The following is a 22,342-nucleotide window of genomic DNA, read 5'->3' on the forward strand; positions in this document are numbered from 1 at the left end:
GCTTCATTTAAAAGTGTCTGGAGCACTGCTTCATAATAGGATCAGTAAACTGGATGATATTTCGGGCCCCAAGTTTTAGCGCTATCTGCTAAGCCTTGGACACTTACAGGGAGATGCGGTCTTAGAGACCGCGCTCGAAGAAATAACTGAATTATTTTAAAAAGCATCTGCTGAAATCGGTTGCAAAAGTGCACGTGTATTGAAGGTCACAAAACAGGAAGCTACAGGGTCAATCCATTCAATTGAGCTAAAAATAGAATAGGGGTGATAGAAAATCCATCGCTAGCGGTCTCACAGACCGCACGTCCCCAGTTAAGGGTTAACACGAATACGCGAATACGCAGACTACAAAACACAGTCGAGACATACACGTGCAATACACAGCAGCACACTTAAAACAAACAGCAACCCCACGAGTAGCAATCGACAGTAAACAACAACTATAGCACACAAAGCGGCCAGGCAGAACTCAACAGAAGAAGAGAATTTACGTAGCATTTTAATAAGGTCTCCCCAAGCTCCTATTATTCTCCAATGTCTCCTCGCTTAAGCTGTACTTGATGCTGCTTCAATACTCGTCTCCAAAACTAGGCGCATAGAACCAATTCTTAATCCAGTAATTGCTTGAGCGTCTACGAATGCTTGCACTCCGCTGGACTGATCGAACTATTTTGTCGTTGACTCACTATACGACTGGACTGCCGGCCTTTTATAATTTCCGGTGCAGAGCTGAGAAAATTCTTGAACAATAAAGCATAACTCGCCTCCTATTGGTCCTATCGCCAAAATTCTTATGATTTGTCACCATATTCGTCTCCAGGTCACCAAATGGTCTAGTTTGTTACTATGTCCGCGGATCATTGATCTGGCATGCGATCCGCATCTAATCTTAAAACGATCTTTCCTGTGATGGAATTAACTGCCTTAGTTTCCGATTCCATTATCACAGAACTTGGTTCTAAATTGGCTTCTCTAATTTTTTTAAATAGAGAAACCCGATTTGAAGGGGTGGTGATAGACAAAGAAGAGTTTTTACATCAACTGACAAGTACAGTGACATTAAGAAAATTCACACAAATTGTTTGCTTTGATTTTTTTTTACTTACCTTCCCAGAAAAAGATGACATTCGTTAATTTAATGGAAGTATGACATTTTTTTTAACCCTTCATTGAGTTGATGATACAGAATTCTTGCATAAATATCTGTTACTTGGAGAACAAATATTCCTATATTCACATTGGAGCATTATGTACAAAAGGGCATTTGTTGTGCAAATGTAAATTTTTCATAACGCTCATATTTTGAAACCCAGAATACTTAAATCAGTAAAAACTTTATTATTTAAAATATATATTTTTAAAAATAGATGATTTAAAATATATATGTTTAAAAATAGATGATTTAAAATATATATGCCGGCGTCCTGGCATAGGGGTAGCGCGTCTTCCCCGTGATCTGGGCGTCCCGGGTTCGATTCCCGGTTTGGGCATGGTTGTTCTTCTGTTGTTCTATCTGTGAGATGTGTGAATGTGCCCTCCTGTAAAAAGGGGTTGTGCAAGCGAATGAGTGATGCGTGAGTATCAAAGTCGTACTCTTGGCCCTAGTTGGCGCTGCTATAAAAAATAATAGACGTCCCCCTCAGGCTTAAATCGCTGTCTTAACAGCGGGCTTGTCAGTGGCAAGTGCCATAAGAAACAAACAAAATATATATTTTTATCATTTAAAAATATATATGTATTTAAAAAAAATAAAGCATTGACATTGCCTATATTTCCTGACAAATAAAGCACATCTTGCCCTCTTTATTTTCTTAAAATCCATACTATTTTATACTTTAATTAAATAAAGTGTAGCGTTTTTGGCATTTCATTAAGGTGTTTCGTCTTTTGTTACTCTATTGTAAATAATTACTTTGAAGAATTTTTCTTAAAACTGATTTTTTTATTACTTTGAGAAAAAAAAACTTGTTTGGCGTAGTGTAGTCTATATATTGTCTCTTACACTATAAAACCCCAAACTAAACCAGATCTTGGAATAATACCTTACTGATTTAAAGAATAGTTTAAAATCAGTAATAAAGTAAAAAACTATTAATAATTCCAGCAGTTAACTGAAATATGCATTTACAATATTTGATTCAAGCACAAGAATGCATTACAGCAAATAATATTTCTCCATCTGGAATATGTGTTTGAAGCCGCTAATAACTTTTCATGTGAATTTTTTATTGCCTCAGATATTCATCTTTTCAAGATCGATTTCAGCTTTGAGAACAAACGGAAGTCCACTAGATCAAATTTAGAGATCTGCAACGAACAAACATATTCTTGATTCACATTTCAGAAATCCAGCAAGTTTTGATTTATAATGGCATGATTCATGTTCTGCTTGTCAAAACATACATTTTGTTGCAATGCAATACATTTGCAGCATATTAGTCAAATATATGTGAAATAAGCTTTTGTTGATTTCTAGAGAAATCTAATAGTCATTAAACTTTATATTTGTGATAATCAAGGATTGCATTTCTGAATAGGATTGTTTTCAAATTTCATTAGTAATCATTCATTGAACTAAAGCAGAGCTCACACGAGACCAACTATTGTGCGCAATAGAAGGTCACGCCTACCTCAGGAACATCACGTGACTGCAATGAAACAATGGCAAATTGTCCCGATAAGACAGCCATTTGACATAGTCCAATTCGGGTCACGTGATGTTTTTGAGGTAGGCGTGGACTTCTGCAAGTTAGTTGCAATATCTAAAATGATTGGATGATGTATATTAATAACTTTACATTTACGTTTCTCAGAAAAGTTGCTCTTTCATTTTCGATTTGCAAATAATAATTAAAAAAATTTCTAACAAAAAATATATTGATTCATTAGGCCATTTATAAAAGCACAGCTTTATGCCATTTTTAAAACAACCCAGCTTTATAGAAAAATGTGAAATTACAAACTTAATATCAACAATTAAAATTTCGATTTCTTTAGATAAATATCAAAATTTTATATTTATCTTTAGATAAATATAAAAATTCGATTTCTTTAGACAAAACAAATAATAGTAAGCTATTCAACTCCATTTCAGTTACTGTCAATAAGATAAAAAAAAATCTATTTCTTTGGAAATACATTGTAAAATAATCTTTAATAAACAAAATTGAATACTTCGGATATATTCGAAGAACAAACTATACTTAATTATAATAAATTTCAAAATAAAAAGTTTTGCTTTAATAGTGTTACAGTTGCCATAAAAACTCGCTCAGTATAAACTCAATCTACATATACCAGATCTTCATTTTGCTGCATATGTCTCAGAAAAGTCAGCACTTTAAAGTTATAATGTTTAATATTTCTTTCCAAGATTTTACAGGCCATTTTATTCTTGTAATGGCACACTGGCGTAATAATAATACTGGCAGTGAGAACGATTTAAGAAAAGATGGTAAATGAGTAACATATTTTTAGAAAAAGTTTAGCGGAATAAATCTTTGAAGCATTTCATTTTTCCGAAAAATAAAAATACTTTTGTGGTAAGTGATTATCTTATTTTTATTACAATATAATATAATTATTTTTAGCAAGGGGCTGTTTTGCTTGGAGAATTGACACCTGCTTTTTTTTCCAAAATAAATTTATAAAATATTTATTGTAATTTTAAAAAATTATTTCCCCCTTTTTCTGTCTACTACAATAAAGATATTTTTTTAAAATTCAATTTCGAAAATTTGGCTGAATACTGATATTTTTTTAATTTAATTTTGAAAATCAGGCTTCTAAGAGTTAATATATCATATAAAATTTAAATGTATCACTGCAAGAAATAAATTATAATCTGCACATATTTCCTAAAAGAATCTTTAGTTTAAATGTAATTTTTAATCAGCCACGTAATATTAATTCCTGGATTTTTTTAAATTTATTCTACAAATAATACCAATCTCATTCTTGCACCTTTTTTTAATGGTCATATCTATATCCATCTCTCTGTTAGCGCTTTCACGGTGTAATCCCCCCCCCATTTCCTTTGCTATGTCCAACGCAATCATACACAGTGAAACATTATCGTCTGCTGCAAGTAGAGATATGCAGGTCAAGGTCGCGGTCAGCTTTATTGCAAAGCCCATCACAATCCCTCAACTCTTATTTTCTTTCCTCTCAATTTTAATACACATGATGTACAAGGCGTACAGCATTGACAAGATTAAACCAGAGATAGGTCTTACGTAAACAGCAATAGGGTAGAGAGGCGGTTGTCATGGGAACATTTCCTGAGATAACGTCAGCTCTTGAAGATAATGTTTCACATTTGCTTATGTGTCCTGAAAATTGCACGCATTGCGAATAGTTCTTTAAATTCTCTCAGAAAAAAATTTAAAAAATTTGCAGAATAAATAATTCTGGTAAGTAAAACTTCAAATACCTTTTAATAATTCATGTTGCCGATAATATTGAAAGCTTCCGATTTTTTAAAAGGACTTAAAATAACTTGTTGCTAAAATGTTTTTTATTCAATTTTTTAAAAATTTATCTACTTATTGAAACAGTAATGGATATATTGCGTCATTGTTTGGATGTTGTTTAAGATTTATCTGTTATCTTGTCAATAATCATTAAAATTGGGAATGGTCCCCTCAAAATTACTCTCATAAACCCTAAGATAAGGCCATGAACACATTCAATGCTCAGGTTTTTATTTTTAGAGTCCTGAACATAAACTTATTGTGATTCCTAGTATAGTGAAGGAAACCGAGTGCACAATTTTGACGGCTTTTTTCGATCAATTGAAAATAAAACTTTATATAGAAGAACAGTTTTAGTAGCAAGATCACATGACAAAATTTTATTTATTTAAGATGCTGCATTTTTAAGTCATCGTATTAAAATGAATGCTTGTTTGTTTGTTTCTTATGGCACTTGCCACTGACAAGCCCGCTCTTACGAAGACAGCGATTTAAGCCTGAGGGGGAACGTCTCTTATTTTTTATAGCAGCGCCAACTAGGGCCAAGAGTACGACTTTGCCACTCACGCATCATTCATTCGCTTGCACAACCCCTTTTTACAGGAGGGCACATTCACACATCTCACAGATAGAACAACAGAAGAACAACCATGCCCAAACCGGGACTCGAACCCGGGACGCCCAGATCACGGGGAAGACGCGCTACCCCTATGCCAGGACGCCCGCAAAATGAATGCAAGTGTACCGATTGATAGATGAGGGCCGCAGTGGCCTGGTGTAAGGTGTCGGCTTCGGAACCTCAGGGTTTTAGGCTCGAGACCTAATTCACCGAAGAAGTATCGTGAAATGGGTCTAGTGCACGTCAAATCTGTTGGGCCCTCTGATGTGGTGCGAAAGTTTGGAGAGGGAGTGCCGGTTTATGCTTCGCCCTCGTCATCTGATCGTAGTTCAAAATTACGATTTACGTCCCAAAATAGACCTAGTGTTGCTTTAAAATGGGACGTTAATATAACTGAACTGATTGAGAGACGATCAATCTTTTAATGAATTTAATTCAAAATTTCATATAGATTTGCAATTTAGAGTTAAAATTGCAAACTAAATTCCATTCATCTTATTCTTAATGTTTTTGTAGACGTTGTATAGATAGACAAACTTCCTATTAATGGATTTCTGTCAAAATTCGATAAAAATCTACTACTTTGATAGAAAGATCATACATCATATTTCATCCTTTTATTAGTTTACCTAAATGAGAAGTGAGCAAGTTGAATGAAAATAATACCTTATTGGAAATTAAAAGAAATTGCCATGGGCGTTATTACACAGGCCTCATCGTTTAGGTAACAGATTAGGCAGCCTTTGCTATTGAAAGATGGTGATTGAGTCTTGAGGAAGTCCTGCACAGCTTCCTTCACTTCGCCACCCAGATGGAAACATGCCTCCCCCGTATTGCTCTCTTAAGTGGCCCTAAGATGTGACAAATTAGGACTGTACGGCGGGTGTTCCAACACATTCCAACGGAATATTTTTAAGGTCGTCTGGAGACGTGTGGGCCGACATTGTTACTGAGAAGGATCACTTACTGAGTGAGAAGGCCTGATCGTTTGCTTTTGATTGATTTCCATAGTTTTAGAAGAGTACTGCAGTATTGTGTTGAATTGATAGTGTTTTCTTAGGACAGGAAATCAATCAAGAGTGATCCACGGTAATCAAAGAATCGAAAATCGTACTATCGCGTGCTGTTCCGATTCGGACGCATCCAAGGACGCACGGCTTTACTTTCGACCAGTTTCCTGTAATACAAACTGTTTTCACTACTGAACGCTGTATGCAGTGCACACCTTCTATAGCCCTTTATATCCCTGTTCAGTAGCGATGCTATAACTACAATTATTCTAATGGAAATCAAGTGTCCACTTTTTATTTGAGCAACCCTTAGAGTTCGACGTATTTTTAAATTTTCAAGTTCACAGACAGATACAATTCTAAAAATGTATTTTTAAGACGCAAAAAATTTCAAAACATGGATATTAGAAACCATATCGAACTTTTTTCATAATTACAATATTTCCAATTTTTATTTTTTCGTATCTGACAAAAAAATAATAAAAATATTAAAGTGGGGAAAATAACATTAGGTAAACCCACCTTAAAAACTATATCTAAAAATTTAAATCTGTCAACAGGAAACATGAACAGAGTCACAGTCTTGTAGCTAAAGAAGCAATTTTTTTTTTCAATCAATCATGTGTTGTAAGTCAGCCACCGTTGAGTTTTAAAAACTTCCAGAATGCCATTGTGCACTTCATTGAATGATTTCTTTTTAAAGGAAATAATTCTGAAGAAAATATTCAAAATTCGTTAGACATTTTTGAGACCCTTGAATGGAATTATGAATCGGAAGAGAGTTCTTCAAAAGTAAATAACAAATTTTCATTATACCGATATTTGGGAATCTAAGCGTGTATTATAGAAATGATGTTGAAATTCTAATATAATTTTTTTTTTTGTATTTTTACTATTAAAAATAGAAACAAGCAATTACTTCACCATTACACTTTTATTACAGTACACCCCGCTTATCCGGCATAATATGGCTGATGGACAGGTCAAATAATAAAAAAAAGTCGGATAAGTCAGAGTTCTATGAATTCCTTTGTTTGCCCGCCAATTCCAAAAGACAAAGTTTTTATACCAAAACTAACTGTTTTAATACTGTGACTATAAGGCTTAGTACTCACTTCTTATTGAATACTAAGCCTTCCATTTAATTCAAGCCACGTTGAACGTGGACGTGGCAGTGCACGTCTGAGTGATTTTTTGAAAATTTAATTAGAATTGTAGTTTATTAAAAATTAAGAGAAATCGGGGCATTTTGTTATGCAGCATCCAAAATTATTTTGAGGGCCGCGGTGGACTAATGGTAAAGTCTCGTCCTCGGATCCGGAGGTTTTCAAATTCAGGACCTGATTCCACTGAAAAATCGTCTAGTGCACGTTAATTCCGTTCGGGTCCAAACGTCCTAACGCTGGTGTGGTGCGGAAGTCTGGAGAGGGGGAGGTGCCAGCTCAGGTGTCGTCCTTGTCATCTGACCGCAGTTCAAAATGGCGAGGTTCATTCCGAATTAGCTCTAGTGTTGCTTTAAAATGGTACGTTAATATAACTAAACTAAACCAAAATTATTCTTTATATCATCAGAAAAATTATTTTTATATCATCTTAAAATTCAAGAAAAAATTATCTTTCTAATAATACCAGTTTTTTTAAACAAATTGAAAACAAAAATATTAGAAATAATGAAAAAGGGAAAAAATTTATGCAGTTAATTCATATAGTCTCTTATTCTAAACAGAGAATTCAACATTTCAAAATTTTTTATTTCAACCCCATTTAAACAAATATCTTTACAAATCCAAGTCCTGAGAATAAGGCAATCACAAGCTGGCTACTCCAACCCGCCGAAAGGCACACGGAAAAACTTGAATGACCGGACCGCCGCAATAACAACACTGACGAGAACTGTGGTTGAGTCCTAAAGGGCATCACAGGCCACGGTACAACCCTGCTCTTAGGAAGTACATCCCGTCATCGATGGGAGAAGTCAGACCGCCACCTTTTTGTGTATCTACAAAGGTGGCGAATCACCTTACCGGAAGCTTCTCATCCTCAATTACGAGGTGCCCCCGTAAGATTCAGAATAAGGCAAAGGATTTAAATACAACTTGGAGAGAATTCCAAAAGTTTATAATTTAAATCAACTTTGTTATTAGATGTGATTACATCTGCAGATTAATCCCATTGAAAGTTTAATTAGATTTCCCAGTTGTAGTTTATTCATGTTCATTATTTATCACACGATATAAATTGTTAATATTTCTTTTTTTGTCTTGATAACATTTAGCACTTACTTGGTAAACTTTGCACTCACATTGTGCACCAATGAAAAATAATAATAAAAAAAAAGACTTTGTATTTAAACAATTTTTATGAAATGGCGATTTTCGACATTTTCATCAAAATGCATTTCCAGTACTATGTTCTTCGCTTTAGCTCTATTTCTTTAACTTTGTTTTGTGTATTAAAGTTAACTTTTATTATGTGCATTAAAGATGTATTTTGTGAACAAAAATGAGTTAATTGAGTCTGCCAAAGCCAGTTGAATACGACATAGAACTTAATTCCCCTAAGTACCCCCCCCCCCTCACTTCCTTCCAGTTTTTGCCTTCAAGAGTATAAATGATAAACGTTGTGGATGTAGTTCTACAATACATCTACAGTAGTAGATGTAGATTCTACAGTAGTATATAGAAATATATTTAACCTCCACATGTTAAATTGCAATTTTTATGCTCTCTTTTTTATATAATTCTTTACGTCACATATACTACAAAGGGAAACTGAGACATTCAACTAAAGTAACTTTTTATTCATTAATGAAATTATACAAAAATATGATTACAGTAACAAAACACTTTTGTCGTTCAATTCTAATTGGTTATTAAAATTCTATATTCAAAAATGTTAAAGATTCCTTATATATTTAAAAACTAAGAAATGATATTAAAAATTTGTAATTACCGTAGAATCAGAAATTTCAGAAAAATTAAATACGAACTTCTTAAATACAGGGTGGCCACAATTAAACTGACAGTGTTCACAGCGTTCTGTAGCGCGATCTATTTGCGAGAATGACGCCACATTTTGTAGAAAGATTAAACAATACGGGGGACGAGGGATTTCGCGAAAAAAAAAAATTAGTTCCAAAAGTCACCGCTAGGGGAATATGTGGCGCTGTGTAATAGAAAATAGAGTGTTAACAAACGCAAATCAATACGGAAATAAAATTACCTTTTATTTTGCACATTCAAATCATGTTCCATGTGGCTGCCGTGTTTGTGGACCACATATTGCATTCTGTGCACAGTATTCACAACAGCAGAAAGTAACATGTCTGCAGGAATCTCCCGCACAGTCCGTGATATGTTATCCTTCAACTTAGCCAGGTCCTGGACAACTCCTTGATAGACCTTGGACTTAAGGTAACCCCATAGAAATTGAATAAAGAACTTCTTCTGCTCAGCGTTCTCTGTTACCCAGTAAGTGAAATTGCAGATAAAGAGACTTTATCGGTGTTTATGTAAATTTTTCGCTTTTTTAAAAGTGTTAACATATTGCATTTGAACTAAATCAGCAAATGTGCAAAATAAAAGGTAATTTTATTTCCGTATTGATTTGCATTTGTTAACACTCTATTTTCTATTACACAGCGCCACATATTCCCCTAGCGGTGACTTTTGGAACTAATTTTTTTTTCTCGAAATCCTTCGTCCCCCGTATTGTTTAATCTTCCTACAAAATGTGGCGTCATTCTCGCAAATAGATCGCGCTACAGAACACTGTGAGCACTGACAGTTTAATTGTGGCCACCCTGTATTTTATATTAATGCAAAATGCTTTTATCATAAAATATTTAGTAGTAGATTTAGAAAAGTGTTAGGGCTATTTGTTGTCCTTCTTTTAGATGAAATTTACACATTAAATATTTTAATAATTTCCTCCGATTAAAGGAAAGTGAAACCACTTTGACACTCCTTCCATTTTTTCTAATATCCTCCTGCATCTAGGAGAATTAGACGCAATTCTAGCTGTAATATCGATAGATTTAGACACAATTTTATCATAAGGTAATTTTTAAAAGCTTTGAATGAAATCCTCCCGGTTTGCTATAGAAGACATTTAGGCTCAATTCAGTTATATTAACATCCCTTTTTAATCCCTTAACCTACGATTTACGTTCCAAAATTCTGGACCAAAAATGTAAGCAGGGTCGCGCTGACTTCGAGCCATTCCACAGTTCAGCAAGTTGTACGCGCAAAACTAACGGAATGTAAATACTGTGTATAAGATGCAACTGGTTTAATTTTGTGGGATATTTTATAAGTAATTACAACCTGATGCAATAATTGTGGTAGATATATAAAAGAATTATTTTCAGTCTAATATATAACATAAATCAATAACATTTATTTGTAGTTCCTAAATAAATTAACAATTCGTGTAATTATCATTTATACAAAGATCTTCAATAGTATGATTTGTGGTGAGGCGAATTACAAACCGCGACTGTTGTACCACGGGCCCGATCATCGTACTACGAGCTATGCCCGTAGTTGTAGGTTAAACGGTTAAAGCAATACCGAAACTAATTTAGGACGAATTTTGAAACATTGCACTGTTGTCAGACGACAAGAACAACATATGAGCTGGCACCTTCTCTTAAGGCTTCCACGCCAACAACAGTGGACAGACGTTTAGCCCCGGCGGATTCAAATATACCAGATACATTTACACGACGGTTCTTCGGTGGAATCGTGACTCGAGCCTAAAACCCTCCAGTTCCATATATTAACACCAAGCCACTTCTACTCCAAACTGGCTCCCTATTTCTATATAGTGTTTCTTTAGTCCAGAGGAATCACTTTGGTTCCTTCCCCACCCTCCCCCCGTTCTTTGTACCTTTCATATCATTTCGTTTATAAATACATAGTTTAATTGCTACATATTTTTTTTAGTAAAACGGTTTCAATATGCATATTATGATTTTTAGCTCTCTCTCATTGGAAATTTAAGAAATATGTGGTTTGCAGAGAAAGAAAATTACAATTTACAGTCTAATAAGATAAAAGCTCAATGACTGTTAGGTAATAACTAAATATGATAATTAGAATACTAAAAATAATCAACTAAATATGATTATGTTTAGTTTCCAAAATCATATAATAGCAATTTTTATTATCGCAAATTGTTGAATTGACTATCCAAAATTGGGCTTGTAAAGATTCAGTTCCCTTGGCCTTGGGCTAGTAAAGATTCCCTCCCTTGCCCTGTTAACCACTGTAACGTTACCTGGTTCCCATACTTGATAACTGGCATTTCCGGCCATCTGAGTCATCAATTGTGTAACACTCCCCACATTATTAAGTAACGCTGCCCCCAAACTGACCAATGGGGGAAATCCTCTCTTCTCTTAAGGTCATCTGGTCATTGTCCAGATAAAGAACCACATGTGCGTGTTCCATTGTTCCAAGGAAATAAATCTTATCTTCAAAGGAGAAGAGCGCCCACCATTTGGATGTTAAACTTTTTTTTTTATTGTGAAGAGTCGGCGACAAAGATCGATCATTAGTGGACAATCCCGCGATCGACTTGAGACCGTTGAGGGAGGATTGCTGAACAGCTATTGAGTGACCGGGAGCTAAAGTGCACTAATGTGAAAATGAGAGGCCGAGATTTGATAGAAAATAAAATGCGAGGTTTTGGGAAGAGAAAGGAGATGGGAGAGAGTCGTTTTGATGAAAAGTAAGAGAAGCTTCGTGTGATTTGGACTTCTGAGTTAAACTCCACCCGATGAAGATCGGTGGATTCCTAGAGCTACCCCTAGAGTAGACGGATGCGCTAACAGCCTGTTAGTTTTTCTTGTGATGTTGTTTCCTCCGAATTAATCGAGGAAACTATTCATGTTTAATTTTCAATTGTGTTGTAAATGTTATCAATCATATTACCTAGATGAGAACGAGTTGTTCTTTTGTACATATAAGTCTGTAATTAAAGAATTTGTCTTTAAACGCTACCCTCTTATTTGATCGGTAAGAATCAAGCCATTACAGGTTTTAAGTTTGTACTCGTAGTTGTTACAGGATAAGGGATGAAAGTTTTATAACTTTTTACTCACTTTTAAATAAAACGCTACTTATGCTGGAGAAAAAAAATCATGTAGATTAAAAAGTCGTAGATGTTATAAAATCCTATAAAATATAACAATAACTTAATTAGATCAAAAGTACATTTCAGTTTGGAAAAATATCATTTTCTACATTCCATCATTATCTACAAATTATCGATATCTACAAATTATCTATATTCTATCATTATCTACAAATTATCTATATTCTATCATTATCTACAAATTTGGAAAACATATCACTCAATTAAAAAATTGAACGAAATTTTCAATTTCCATTTAAATAAGTGTTATATAGAAAAAATAACTGATAATGTTTAGAAAAATTCGATTTTGCTGAAAAAAAAAACCCATTAAAAAACGGTTTAAATACTTTCTTCGTCAGTCGAATCGAAGGAAACCAAAAAATTCTTTTCTGAAAAAGGTTTTTTTTTTTCTTACAATTTCAAACTGTGTCACAATTTTCAAATATAGCAATTAAAATTAAATTCAAAATGCTAATTGCCAACGCTGAATTCATTTTCCGGACACCGTTAAGCCCGAGTGTCGTACATTGTAATGATTTTCGAGAATCGGCTACCGCAACATAAAACTTTTCACCTTTTCTAAAATTTAATTTTCACCTTTTTTTTTTCTTTTTCTTGAAAATCATCCATTATGATAGCATCTGAAATTGTAGAGCATCACTTTTAACATAGGACTTATTTTGGTCCTCGAATTCTAACAGATAAAAACTAATTGTGGGCCTTTTTGCCCAAAGTTTTTTTGATAAAGTTATAATTTTTCAAAATCCTTTGCAGATATAGATGAGAAAAGTTTACCAATTATTTCTTTTTTATATAACAAAACGTGGAATTTCAAAAATTTCGCTCAAATTAAAAAAAAAATAAAATAGTATTATTTTCCAAATTTTTTCTAATTTTAAATTTACTTCTGATCTAATAAAATTATTCTTAAGGCTTACAGCTCATTTTATGGAATTTAATAATATCTATAGCTTTTGAGTTTATATTTTTCCTCCGATATTAATTTCTTATTTAGACGTAAAAAATTGGTTTTTAAACTTTCACCCCTTCTCTTCTCCGTATTCAGTAACATATCCAGATAAAAACTTAGAGGTTTGTTTTGAACAACCAACTCAACGACTTAGCTCAATAAAATTCATGCTACGTATTATTTCCCCACATTTCGCAAGTTTTCATGAAAATTCGACAGGATTCATTTTTACCACCAACTTCCAATTTTAGTGAAGTTATCCCTGTAGCAAATTTACAGTATTTTTCATTTTCATTTAGAAACGTAGATTTGTTCGTATGACACACTTGTATATGCATCTTTCCATCTTTAACATTACACATGTGATAATACTTCTTCGTGCGTGCATCGTGTAATCTCAGCCTGCTTTGTATACTATTGGAAAATTTAAAAACATGCATGCTGTAAATCCTGTTGCCAATTCAATTAACTCAATTTTCTACATGTTCAGTCAAATTTAACTTTATTGTTTTACTTTTTGTTGTTTAATTAAATCTATTTCGTTACCAAAAGTTAGTTGATAAAATTCTTCGAAATCAACCAAGTTCGCTATGAATACACAACGATCTTAAGTAGTTTCTAATTTTACCTTTTCTTTTGAATGCAATGCCTTTAATGACACATATATACATACATAAAAGGTAGTCAGAATTAAAAGACCTCTACTCTGAGCTCTATACAACGAACTACTCGATGTAAAGTCTCCAAAATTGCTGAATACTATTCAAGGCATGGGGAAGGGGATTAAGTGAAAAAAAATAGTTCCAGAAATATCTATAGACGCTGTACAACAAAAAAATATGCTGAAAAGGTACAAATAATAACACCCCCCCCCCCCACTAATGAGGTATAAAATTTTTCCATTTTAACCCTTAACTGGGGAGGTGAAATTTTAAGACTTAACTGGGGAGGTGCGGTCTACAAGACCGCATTTCATTTACACTCAAATTAAAATTTCTAATGAATGCATTAGTTTGAAAAACTGCCAATATATTTTGCAGATATTTTTCTTAATATATAGATATGTTTTAGAAATTTTCTAAAATATATTATCATTGAAAAAAGTAAATGCGTTGGAACATACATTTTCTTCTCAAATTACATGTTACAATAAATAATATTCTTGAAAAAGCATATTACTTTTTACTTTTTAAATCATATTTATTTTTACAGTATATGAAGGTATATAGAAGACAAAATAATGTAAAATTCAACAATTATATGGAAAAAAAATGACAATGGGTAAAATTGGCCCTCTTTTTATCGGCTTGTGTGACTTTCATAGCACAGTTTTCTAGGGCATTTTAAATATAAAGGTTAAGAATTAGTATAAAAATCAACCTAAAAATTCTGTATATATATTTCTTGGTATATTAATATATTTTATGAATTTTTCAAAATACATTATCACTAGAAAAATTAATTATGTTTGAACATACATATCAAAATCAGTTGAATGTGAACTTTCATAGAAAAACTCTTCTGTATGATTATCCTTATCACTAAAATCACTTTATTCTTCATTTAAAAGTGTCTGGAGCACTGCTTCATAAAAGAATCAGTAAACTGGATGATATTTAGGGGCCAATGTTTTAGCGCCATCTGCTAAGCCTTGTTTATTACTGGGACACTAACAGGGAGATGCGGTTTTAGAAACCGCGCTCGAAGAAATAACTGAATTATTTTTAAAAACATCTGCTGAAATCGGTTGAAAAAGTGCACGTGTATTCAAGGTCATAAAACAGGAAGCTACAGGGTCAAACCATTCAATTGAGCTAAAAATAGAATAGGGATGACAGAAAATCCATCGCCAGCGGTCTCACAGACCGCACGTCCCCAGTTTAGGGTTAATTTCTGTTGCTGATATGGAAAAAAAAAAGATAATTAAAAAAGTGAAGAAACTTAAACTGTCATTTAAGTGCATTTTACACTGCAAGCGCAAAAATTTGCATAAGCTCCTTGGTTTGAAACTTGGCTTGAAACTCTGGGATAAAAGGGCAGAATATTGGGAAAATATCAATCTTATCAACGATGGCTGACGCACTGCAAGAATACGCTTCGCTTATAAAGTTTTTTCATGAAAACAAAGGAAATGATGTAGCTACACTTCGAGAGTTTCGTCGAAATAACAATTTACACAAAGGATCATTACTTCCGAAAACTCTCAGGCGAATGATTTCTCTATTCGAGAAAACCGGATATCAGCCGGGTTGAGGACCAAATTGAGTCGTTCAGATGTCATTGAAAAAGTTGCCACCACTATTGTCGACAGCTATAGTGGTGGCAGCTATTGTCGACAGCTATAGTTTTTCCGACAACCTGGTCATATCATTCTCCAGATCTTAATCCCTGTGATTTTTGGCTGTGAGGATACTTAAAATATCTTGTTTATCGAAGACGTCTAATAACCTTGGCAGATTTGAAAGACAGCATTATTCTGCATGTGAGAAGCATCTCAATCTACCAATTACAATCCGCAGTTGAACAAGCTGTCCACAGTATGCAGATTCTGTATTTTGAAGAAGGTAACCACATTGAGCAGTTCCCCCTGCATCGATAAGGTCCTTGTGATTGAATGTTTGATACGTTCGAATAAAATGTGTTACAAAAATGTATTTTGTTTCTTTTCAGCATTATTTTCTGTTGCACTGCTTCATCTATGAGTGTTTCTGGAACTAATTTTTTTCACTTAATCTGTTTCTCCATGTCTTAAATAGTATTTTCAACATATTTTGAAACTTTTGCATTGAGTATTTCGCTATATAGAGATCTCAGAGTAGGGATGTTTTAATTCTGACCATTTTGTATATACATTTAAGTAATTCTTACGACAACATTTCTCCACTTTTAAGAAAGAATAATGTCTCAACGTGCAAAAAATATTTTTAAAGTAATAAGTTTTCACACACTATACCGTTGTGCATATGAAGTGAATTTTGTTACGACATATATTTAACTTTTTGACTTTTTAATAGTGCTCTTTTTTCTTGTAGGTATAGCTAAATTCTTCAACAAAAATTTCAATGGTTCCTCCATCCATAAAATTTGAAATACAATTGTTGAGAAATTTGTAAGCTTGATTTGAAAAAAAAATTCCACTTATCTAATCAAATGGAATATTTAGGAAATTTTGGGAATAACTCGCTGATTTTCGGAACATGGAATGTTCGAGGACTGACTGAAAAAAAAAGGGAAACCTTTTCAGAAATCGAAAGAGAAAACGTTGATGTAGTAATTTTGACCGAAACCAAATTAAAAGAAACAGGAAGTGAAAATTATGGAAAATATGTCCATCTCTACAGTGGAGTAAGAAAGAAAGAACACGGCCAGGCTGGAGTGTCTATCTTGATGAAGAAAGATCTTGGTTTCATTGAATCGTGGGAAGCTGTAAATGAAAGGATTATTAAAGCAGATTTGAATATACACGGACAAAAGATCACAATAATGGGTGTCTACTGGCTCGATGAAACACCCAAAACTAAGGATGACTCTCAAGAAGCTGAAACTAAGGATGACTTTCAAAAAACTTTCGAAGAAAAGCTGAAAAATGTGACGGAAGAACGTAAATTAATTATTTTAGGCGATTTCAACAGTAGAGTTGAAAATTTTGACTCTCATCTTGCACGATTAGAAAATGAATGTGAACAACTTGAGCAAAAGAAACTAAATTTTCCTCAACAAATGAAACTTCAAAGTCTTAAACGAGATATCATTAAAATTAATCAAGAAAATGCAAATGGAGCAAGAAGTGAGGCAGTTGGAAGTTTTGGTGTGGAAGGTAAAAAGAGTAACAACAACGGTGATAGACTGATGGATGTTTGTGCAAAATTCAAGTTGAAAATACAAAATACATTCTTTGATCATAAAAATATTCACACGTATACTTGGTATAAAAAAAATGATTCGTCGAGATCAGTAATTGATTTTTGTATAACTAGACAGATAACAGCATTGCACGTCCATGATGTTCTTGCATGTAGATGGTTTGACTGTGGAACCGATCATATATTTCTTGCAGCATTTATTACAATTCCAAGTAAAAAATGTAAAAAATCTCCATTTCCCAAAATTTCTGAAAGTAGGGAGCATGTTACAAAGAAAATACCCTGTGAAATGAGAAAGTACAAGACATATCTTTTGTATAGTGATACTTTAAGAGAGAAGTATGAAAATCAGGTGGATTTCAACATCAAAAAAACTGCTGGAAGGAAACTAAAGAACTGTCGGGAGCTGGAAAACTGCGGAACGACAGAAGAAATGTACCATAATTTAAAAAAAAGCATTCATTTGGCAGCAGAGAAGGTGTTAGGAATTCAAAATAAAGACATTTTTGGTGAGTTTCTCTGGGATAAGGAGATAAAATATTTAAGAGCAAGAAGAGACTCTCCATACGGAATTACTTCCGATTCAAATTTTGATGAAAAAATTAAAAATGAGGTGTGGCAAGGTGCCTGCTCAGCTGTTGAGAATACAGAGTTAAACAAAAGAAGTAAAATGGCATGGAGTATTTTACATGAAATGCGCAACAAGAATAATGAAACTGTGTTGCATCAAAAGCCATTAGAAGACTTTTGGAAAAGGAACGAAATTGATATTAGGGATGTGGGGTCAAGGAAAATAAATCGCTATAGAATAAATCCTGAGGAGACAGTCAAAATTAATCTTAAAGATGTGACTAAAGCTCTTGAGCAACTGGATGATGATGCATGGCCTGTACCTGGCGGCTTAAGTATCCAACTTTTGAGAAATAGCACTTCTGAAACGAAATATCTTTTAACAAATTTAATTCAAAAAATATTCAATGGCGAAAAAATTCCATCCGAAATAGACGAAACTTACATTAATGAAAATACCACATATGATATTGATTTGCATGTTCATTGTATAATGCGAGTAATGTGTTTTATATTAAAAGAAAGACTAGAAAATGAAATTTACGAACGAAACTGTCGTTCTATTCTACTTCAGACAACTAATTTAGATACAACTTTTATGTTGAGGATCTATCTTCAGAAAATTGCCGAGAAAGAAATTCCATCTTCGCACATTGCATTCGTAGATTTAAAGCAAGTATACTTCGGCATCGATTACTCACAACTTTTCGAAATCCTTGAAAAATACAGAATTTCTGAAATTTTACTTGCAGTGTTAGAGCATTTGTTTAAATCAAATACTATTAGAGGCATAGAGACAAACAAATTATCTCAACAATTCATCCTATCAAAAGGTTTGATAGAACAAAGCGTTTTAGGACCTACATTACTTAAAATATATATCCAAGAATCTATAAATGAATGGCAGAGAGAAAACCGCCGGATAAAAAATGTTATTTCGTCCAGTATGATTTATGACGATAAAGTGATTGTTATTGCTCGGAGATCTATAACTTTAAAAACCATGATCCTAAATCTTAAAAAACGTCTTAAAATCCTGGGTTTGAATATAAGCCTTAAAAATCTGAAATATTTAGGCAATAAAAAATTAAGATTTGGTCATGTTATTTTTTATGGCCAAAATGTTATAGACTTTGATGGCACAAGTTTCGAACTGCGTGGCGGAAATTGTGAAGAAGTCTCTCACAGAATTCTAGAAACCAAAAATGCCATTGCTTACTTACATCCTGTTTTGCGAGATGAAGATATTTCCTTGAGAAACAAAGAAAAAATCTTTGAAACAATTCTTACTCACATTTTAATAAATGGTTCTGAAGCATGGACTTTGGATTCAAACGTGAAAAAGTTAATGGATAAAAACTTACTGGAACGAAACTATTGGAAATGGTGTTTTGAAGATTTTTTTGAAGATTATATATCCAACGAATTATTCCATAAGCTGCTACTGTTAAGAAAAACAGAATGGTACTTGAAAAGATCGGAATCATTAGAAACAAACAAATGGTTTTTAAAATTTCTAAAATGGGAAGCAGCAGGAACTAGAAGAGTACAAAGACCGAAAAAACAATGGATGGATGATATACATGAAGAATTAAGGAACACAGAAGTATTTAAGAATTACTATAATTTAGGGATCTATATCAGATTGTATTAAAGTGTTCGGCTTTACTCGGGACTAGGGATTGCAATACCGGACCAAAATTACAATACCGGTATTCGGTATTTTTTAGATCTTAATACCGGGATACCGGTTTTAATACCGGTATTAGAAATTTTAGAAAAAGAAAGAAAACACACGTGTTTCTTTGTTTTATTTGCCAGTTTTATTAGAAAGGGTAAATATTACAAAAATAATTTGTAACTTATAAATTATAACAGTATCTAAAGAATTACAAAAAAGTAAAGGAACAACTTATTTATTTAAATCACAAAAAATTGAAAATATCACTATTCAGTCTGTGATACTAATACAAATTTTTGAAATGTGATCTTAAAAAAAAACATAATGCATCTATTGTACTGTCATTAAGCCTGAAAAGTAATTTTGTGCAAAAATTACTAGCTGTCCAAGTATTTACCTCTAAATCCCTCATCTTCAAATCGCTTATCGGATGGTTTTGGATATAGCTGATTTCTGTATTGTATTTTGGTTCGTTGAAATTTTCTTATTTATCGCTAATTCTAATTTTTGTTCAAGAGACAATTCCTTTTCACTATCGACATTAGTGTCATCATAATCTTCGATAACTGAACAGAATTCTTTTGAATGTGGATAGGTTTATGGGTAAAAAATTTTAAGAAAATTTACTATCAACTTAATCAGATTTGAATTGGTTATTTACTTTTCTTCTTTTTCATTTTTATTTTAAAAATCATTATAATTATATAAATACCATAAGACATTTTCTATTTTGATATGCCTTTATTCTGTGTGATTTTTTAATGTAATATATAATCTTCAGGTAGTGATGTGTGCTGTTCTAGTGTGATGTGTGCTGTTAGGAGTAAACGGTGCCAACGTGTTTTAAAATCTATATATTAACATATATTCTGTTTTATTTTCAGTTAGTATGTATTTTAATAATATGTCATCTTTTATAGAGGAACGTTGAAATATCTTAACAATTTTCCGAACTTTATAAATTATAGGAAGCAATACTTGATGGGTTAATATTTCATCCTCATTAGCAATAACTTCTTCAACAATTACATTGTTATTATCTTCATTGTCAATATCACTCTCACTCTTACTCTTTTCAAAGTTGGAATCCGAAGTTTCTATATCCACAGTATTTGGATTCTTCTATTCTTTATTTTTTTGGTATAATACATCTATTATTCCTAACAGAATTCCATGAGCATAGCACAATTACTGATTTGCACCAATCAACTTTCCAAATTTTCTTAATAACTGTTGCATCATCAGTCATTATGTATACAATTTCTTCTTTCAGGGATAATCCATGTTTCGCTAATTTAGATTTAAATAATGTATCAAGCCATTAATTTGTTAATTAATTTCGCCCGTCAGGGAGACATAAAAACAAAAACCTATACTATTTTGCGATGTTGGCGATACCTGAATATATAGTGGAGACAATTTTAAAAATTTCTAGTAAATACCGAAAAACCGGTATTTAAGCTTGTGAATACCGGTATTACAAAATTGTACAAATGGCTCAAAATACCGGTATTCGGTATCCCGGTATACCGGTATTGCAATCCCTACTCGGGACTATAATACGTCCAATATTTTTAACGTTAAACTTAATGTTTTTAACTCCTTTGCTGAAAATATTATAATATATATATAAAAAAATAATCTAAAATGCTTTTTTAGCAACCTAAAAGTATTTAAACCTGTCGGTTATGTGAAAAAATAATTAATGCGTAAAATAAATTATTTAAAATTAATTTTTAATTTTATTTTATATTATTTAAAGTTTTATAATATGGTATTAGTAAATATTAAATAATAAAAAAATAATAATACTGCGTTTGGAAAACAAAAAAATAGTATTTTATTTTTTGCAAAATAAAGTAAAAATTTTTTCATACCTACATTTTCTATGAACATATATTTTACATTTTTAACAAATATTATTTATTTTGTTATTGCGGCAAAGTCGTGCTTGACAAATTCTCCGTTTGTTAAGATGGTTTGCATTTGATGATGTTATAGCTGACTTTTGTGGGTCTTCAGGGTCTAATGGAATTTTCTGTCTTGCATTTAAATATTCGATGAATTGCATATACTAAATGAAACAAGAAACTCTTTTCGTTGTATTTTTATTCCTGTCGTTTCTTTGTAAACGATACAACCATTTTATTTTTAGCAGGTCCGTAAAAATAAATAAGTACTGAAAAGTAATTAGAAACATCCTGATTTGAAATTACCAAGAAGATCTGCGCAGTAAAATGATGCTATTCCTAAACCAATTTCCATATCTTCGGCTGATGTTTTTTCGGGCTTCATTGCCGAGGAGTTTAGTGCGTCTTCCCCGTGATCTGGGAGTCCCGGGTTCAAGTCCTGGTTCGGGCAGAGTCCTTACATCAGAGGCTACAGCTCCTCTCTTTTCGCGATTTCTTAGACTTGGTTTGAATTGGATTTTATTCCCAAGGGGATAAGCAGCAACCTGATACTTTTTCCTGATAAAGACTAATCAGGAAATTAGTCAAACTACAAAGGCTCCCTGGTGGAGAACTTAATGATTTGATAAGGGTTTGATTTCTCCTGCCAGAGCAAATTTCAAAGTTTTTAAAAAATTTAAAACAAAAATGTCTAACGCTCGATGTTGAGATAACTGCTTACAAAACCAAAGATGAGAAAAATTGTCTATAAGTTAATCAAAATTGGAAATTTCCATATTTATACATTATTTTTCAGTTTTCTTACCATAACGTTTTTAGTTTAATTTAGCTTTTTATCGATTTAATAATATTTACTTTTATAATCGATAATGATTCTTATTTATTAAAGCAATTTTTGCATGAACATAAATCTTGATAAGATCAAGATAATATTCAAATTAAGTAATTTAAATTTCTAATTTAAAGGATTATTCATTCTTTCACAGAAAGAAGTAATTAATTTTTCTCATTTAAAATTTCTTTCTATTTTTTTCTAGGTATTTTTATTATTTAAATTTATTTGTTTCATGTTTCTAAAAAAGAAACTTATTTCTGGTTGGAATGCT

General features: G+C 32.6%; 1 protein-coding gene across 1 annotated transcript; it reads left to right on the forward strand.

Annotated features, from left to right (window-relative positions):
• The first annotated feature begins 4,297 nt into the window (after positions 1-4,297).
• Positions 4,298-22,135, forward strand: LOC129966804 (uncharacterized). Its single transcript, XM_056081376.1, has 2 exons — positions 4,298-4,412; positions 16,245-22,135. The coding sequence occupies exon 2, from the start codon at positions 16,363-16,365 to the stop codon at positions 19,297-19,299; it is 2,937 nt and encodes a 978-aa protein (XP_055937351.1). The 5' UTR covers positions 4,298-4,412; positions 16,245-16,362; the 3' UTR covers positions 19,300-22,135.
• The last annotated feature ends 207 nt before the right edge of the window (positions 22,136-22,342 follow it).

The sequence above is a fragment of the Argiope bruennichi genome, chromosome 4 (genome assembly GCF_947563725.1).
Source record: "Argiope bruennichi chromosome 4, qqArgBrue1.1, whole genome shotgun sequence".
In the NCBI taxonomy this organism is placed as follows: domain Eukaryota; kingdom Metazoa; phylum Arthropoda; class Arachnida; order Araneae; family Araneidae; genus Argiope; species Argiope bruennichi.

Bases quoted from the DNA above. Each gene is read 5' to 3' on its own strand.
- LOC129966804 (XM_056081376.1), top strand. From the start codon at position 16,363: ATGGAATATTTAGGAAATTTTGGGAATAACTCGCTGATTTTCGGAACA.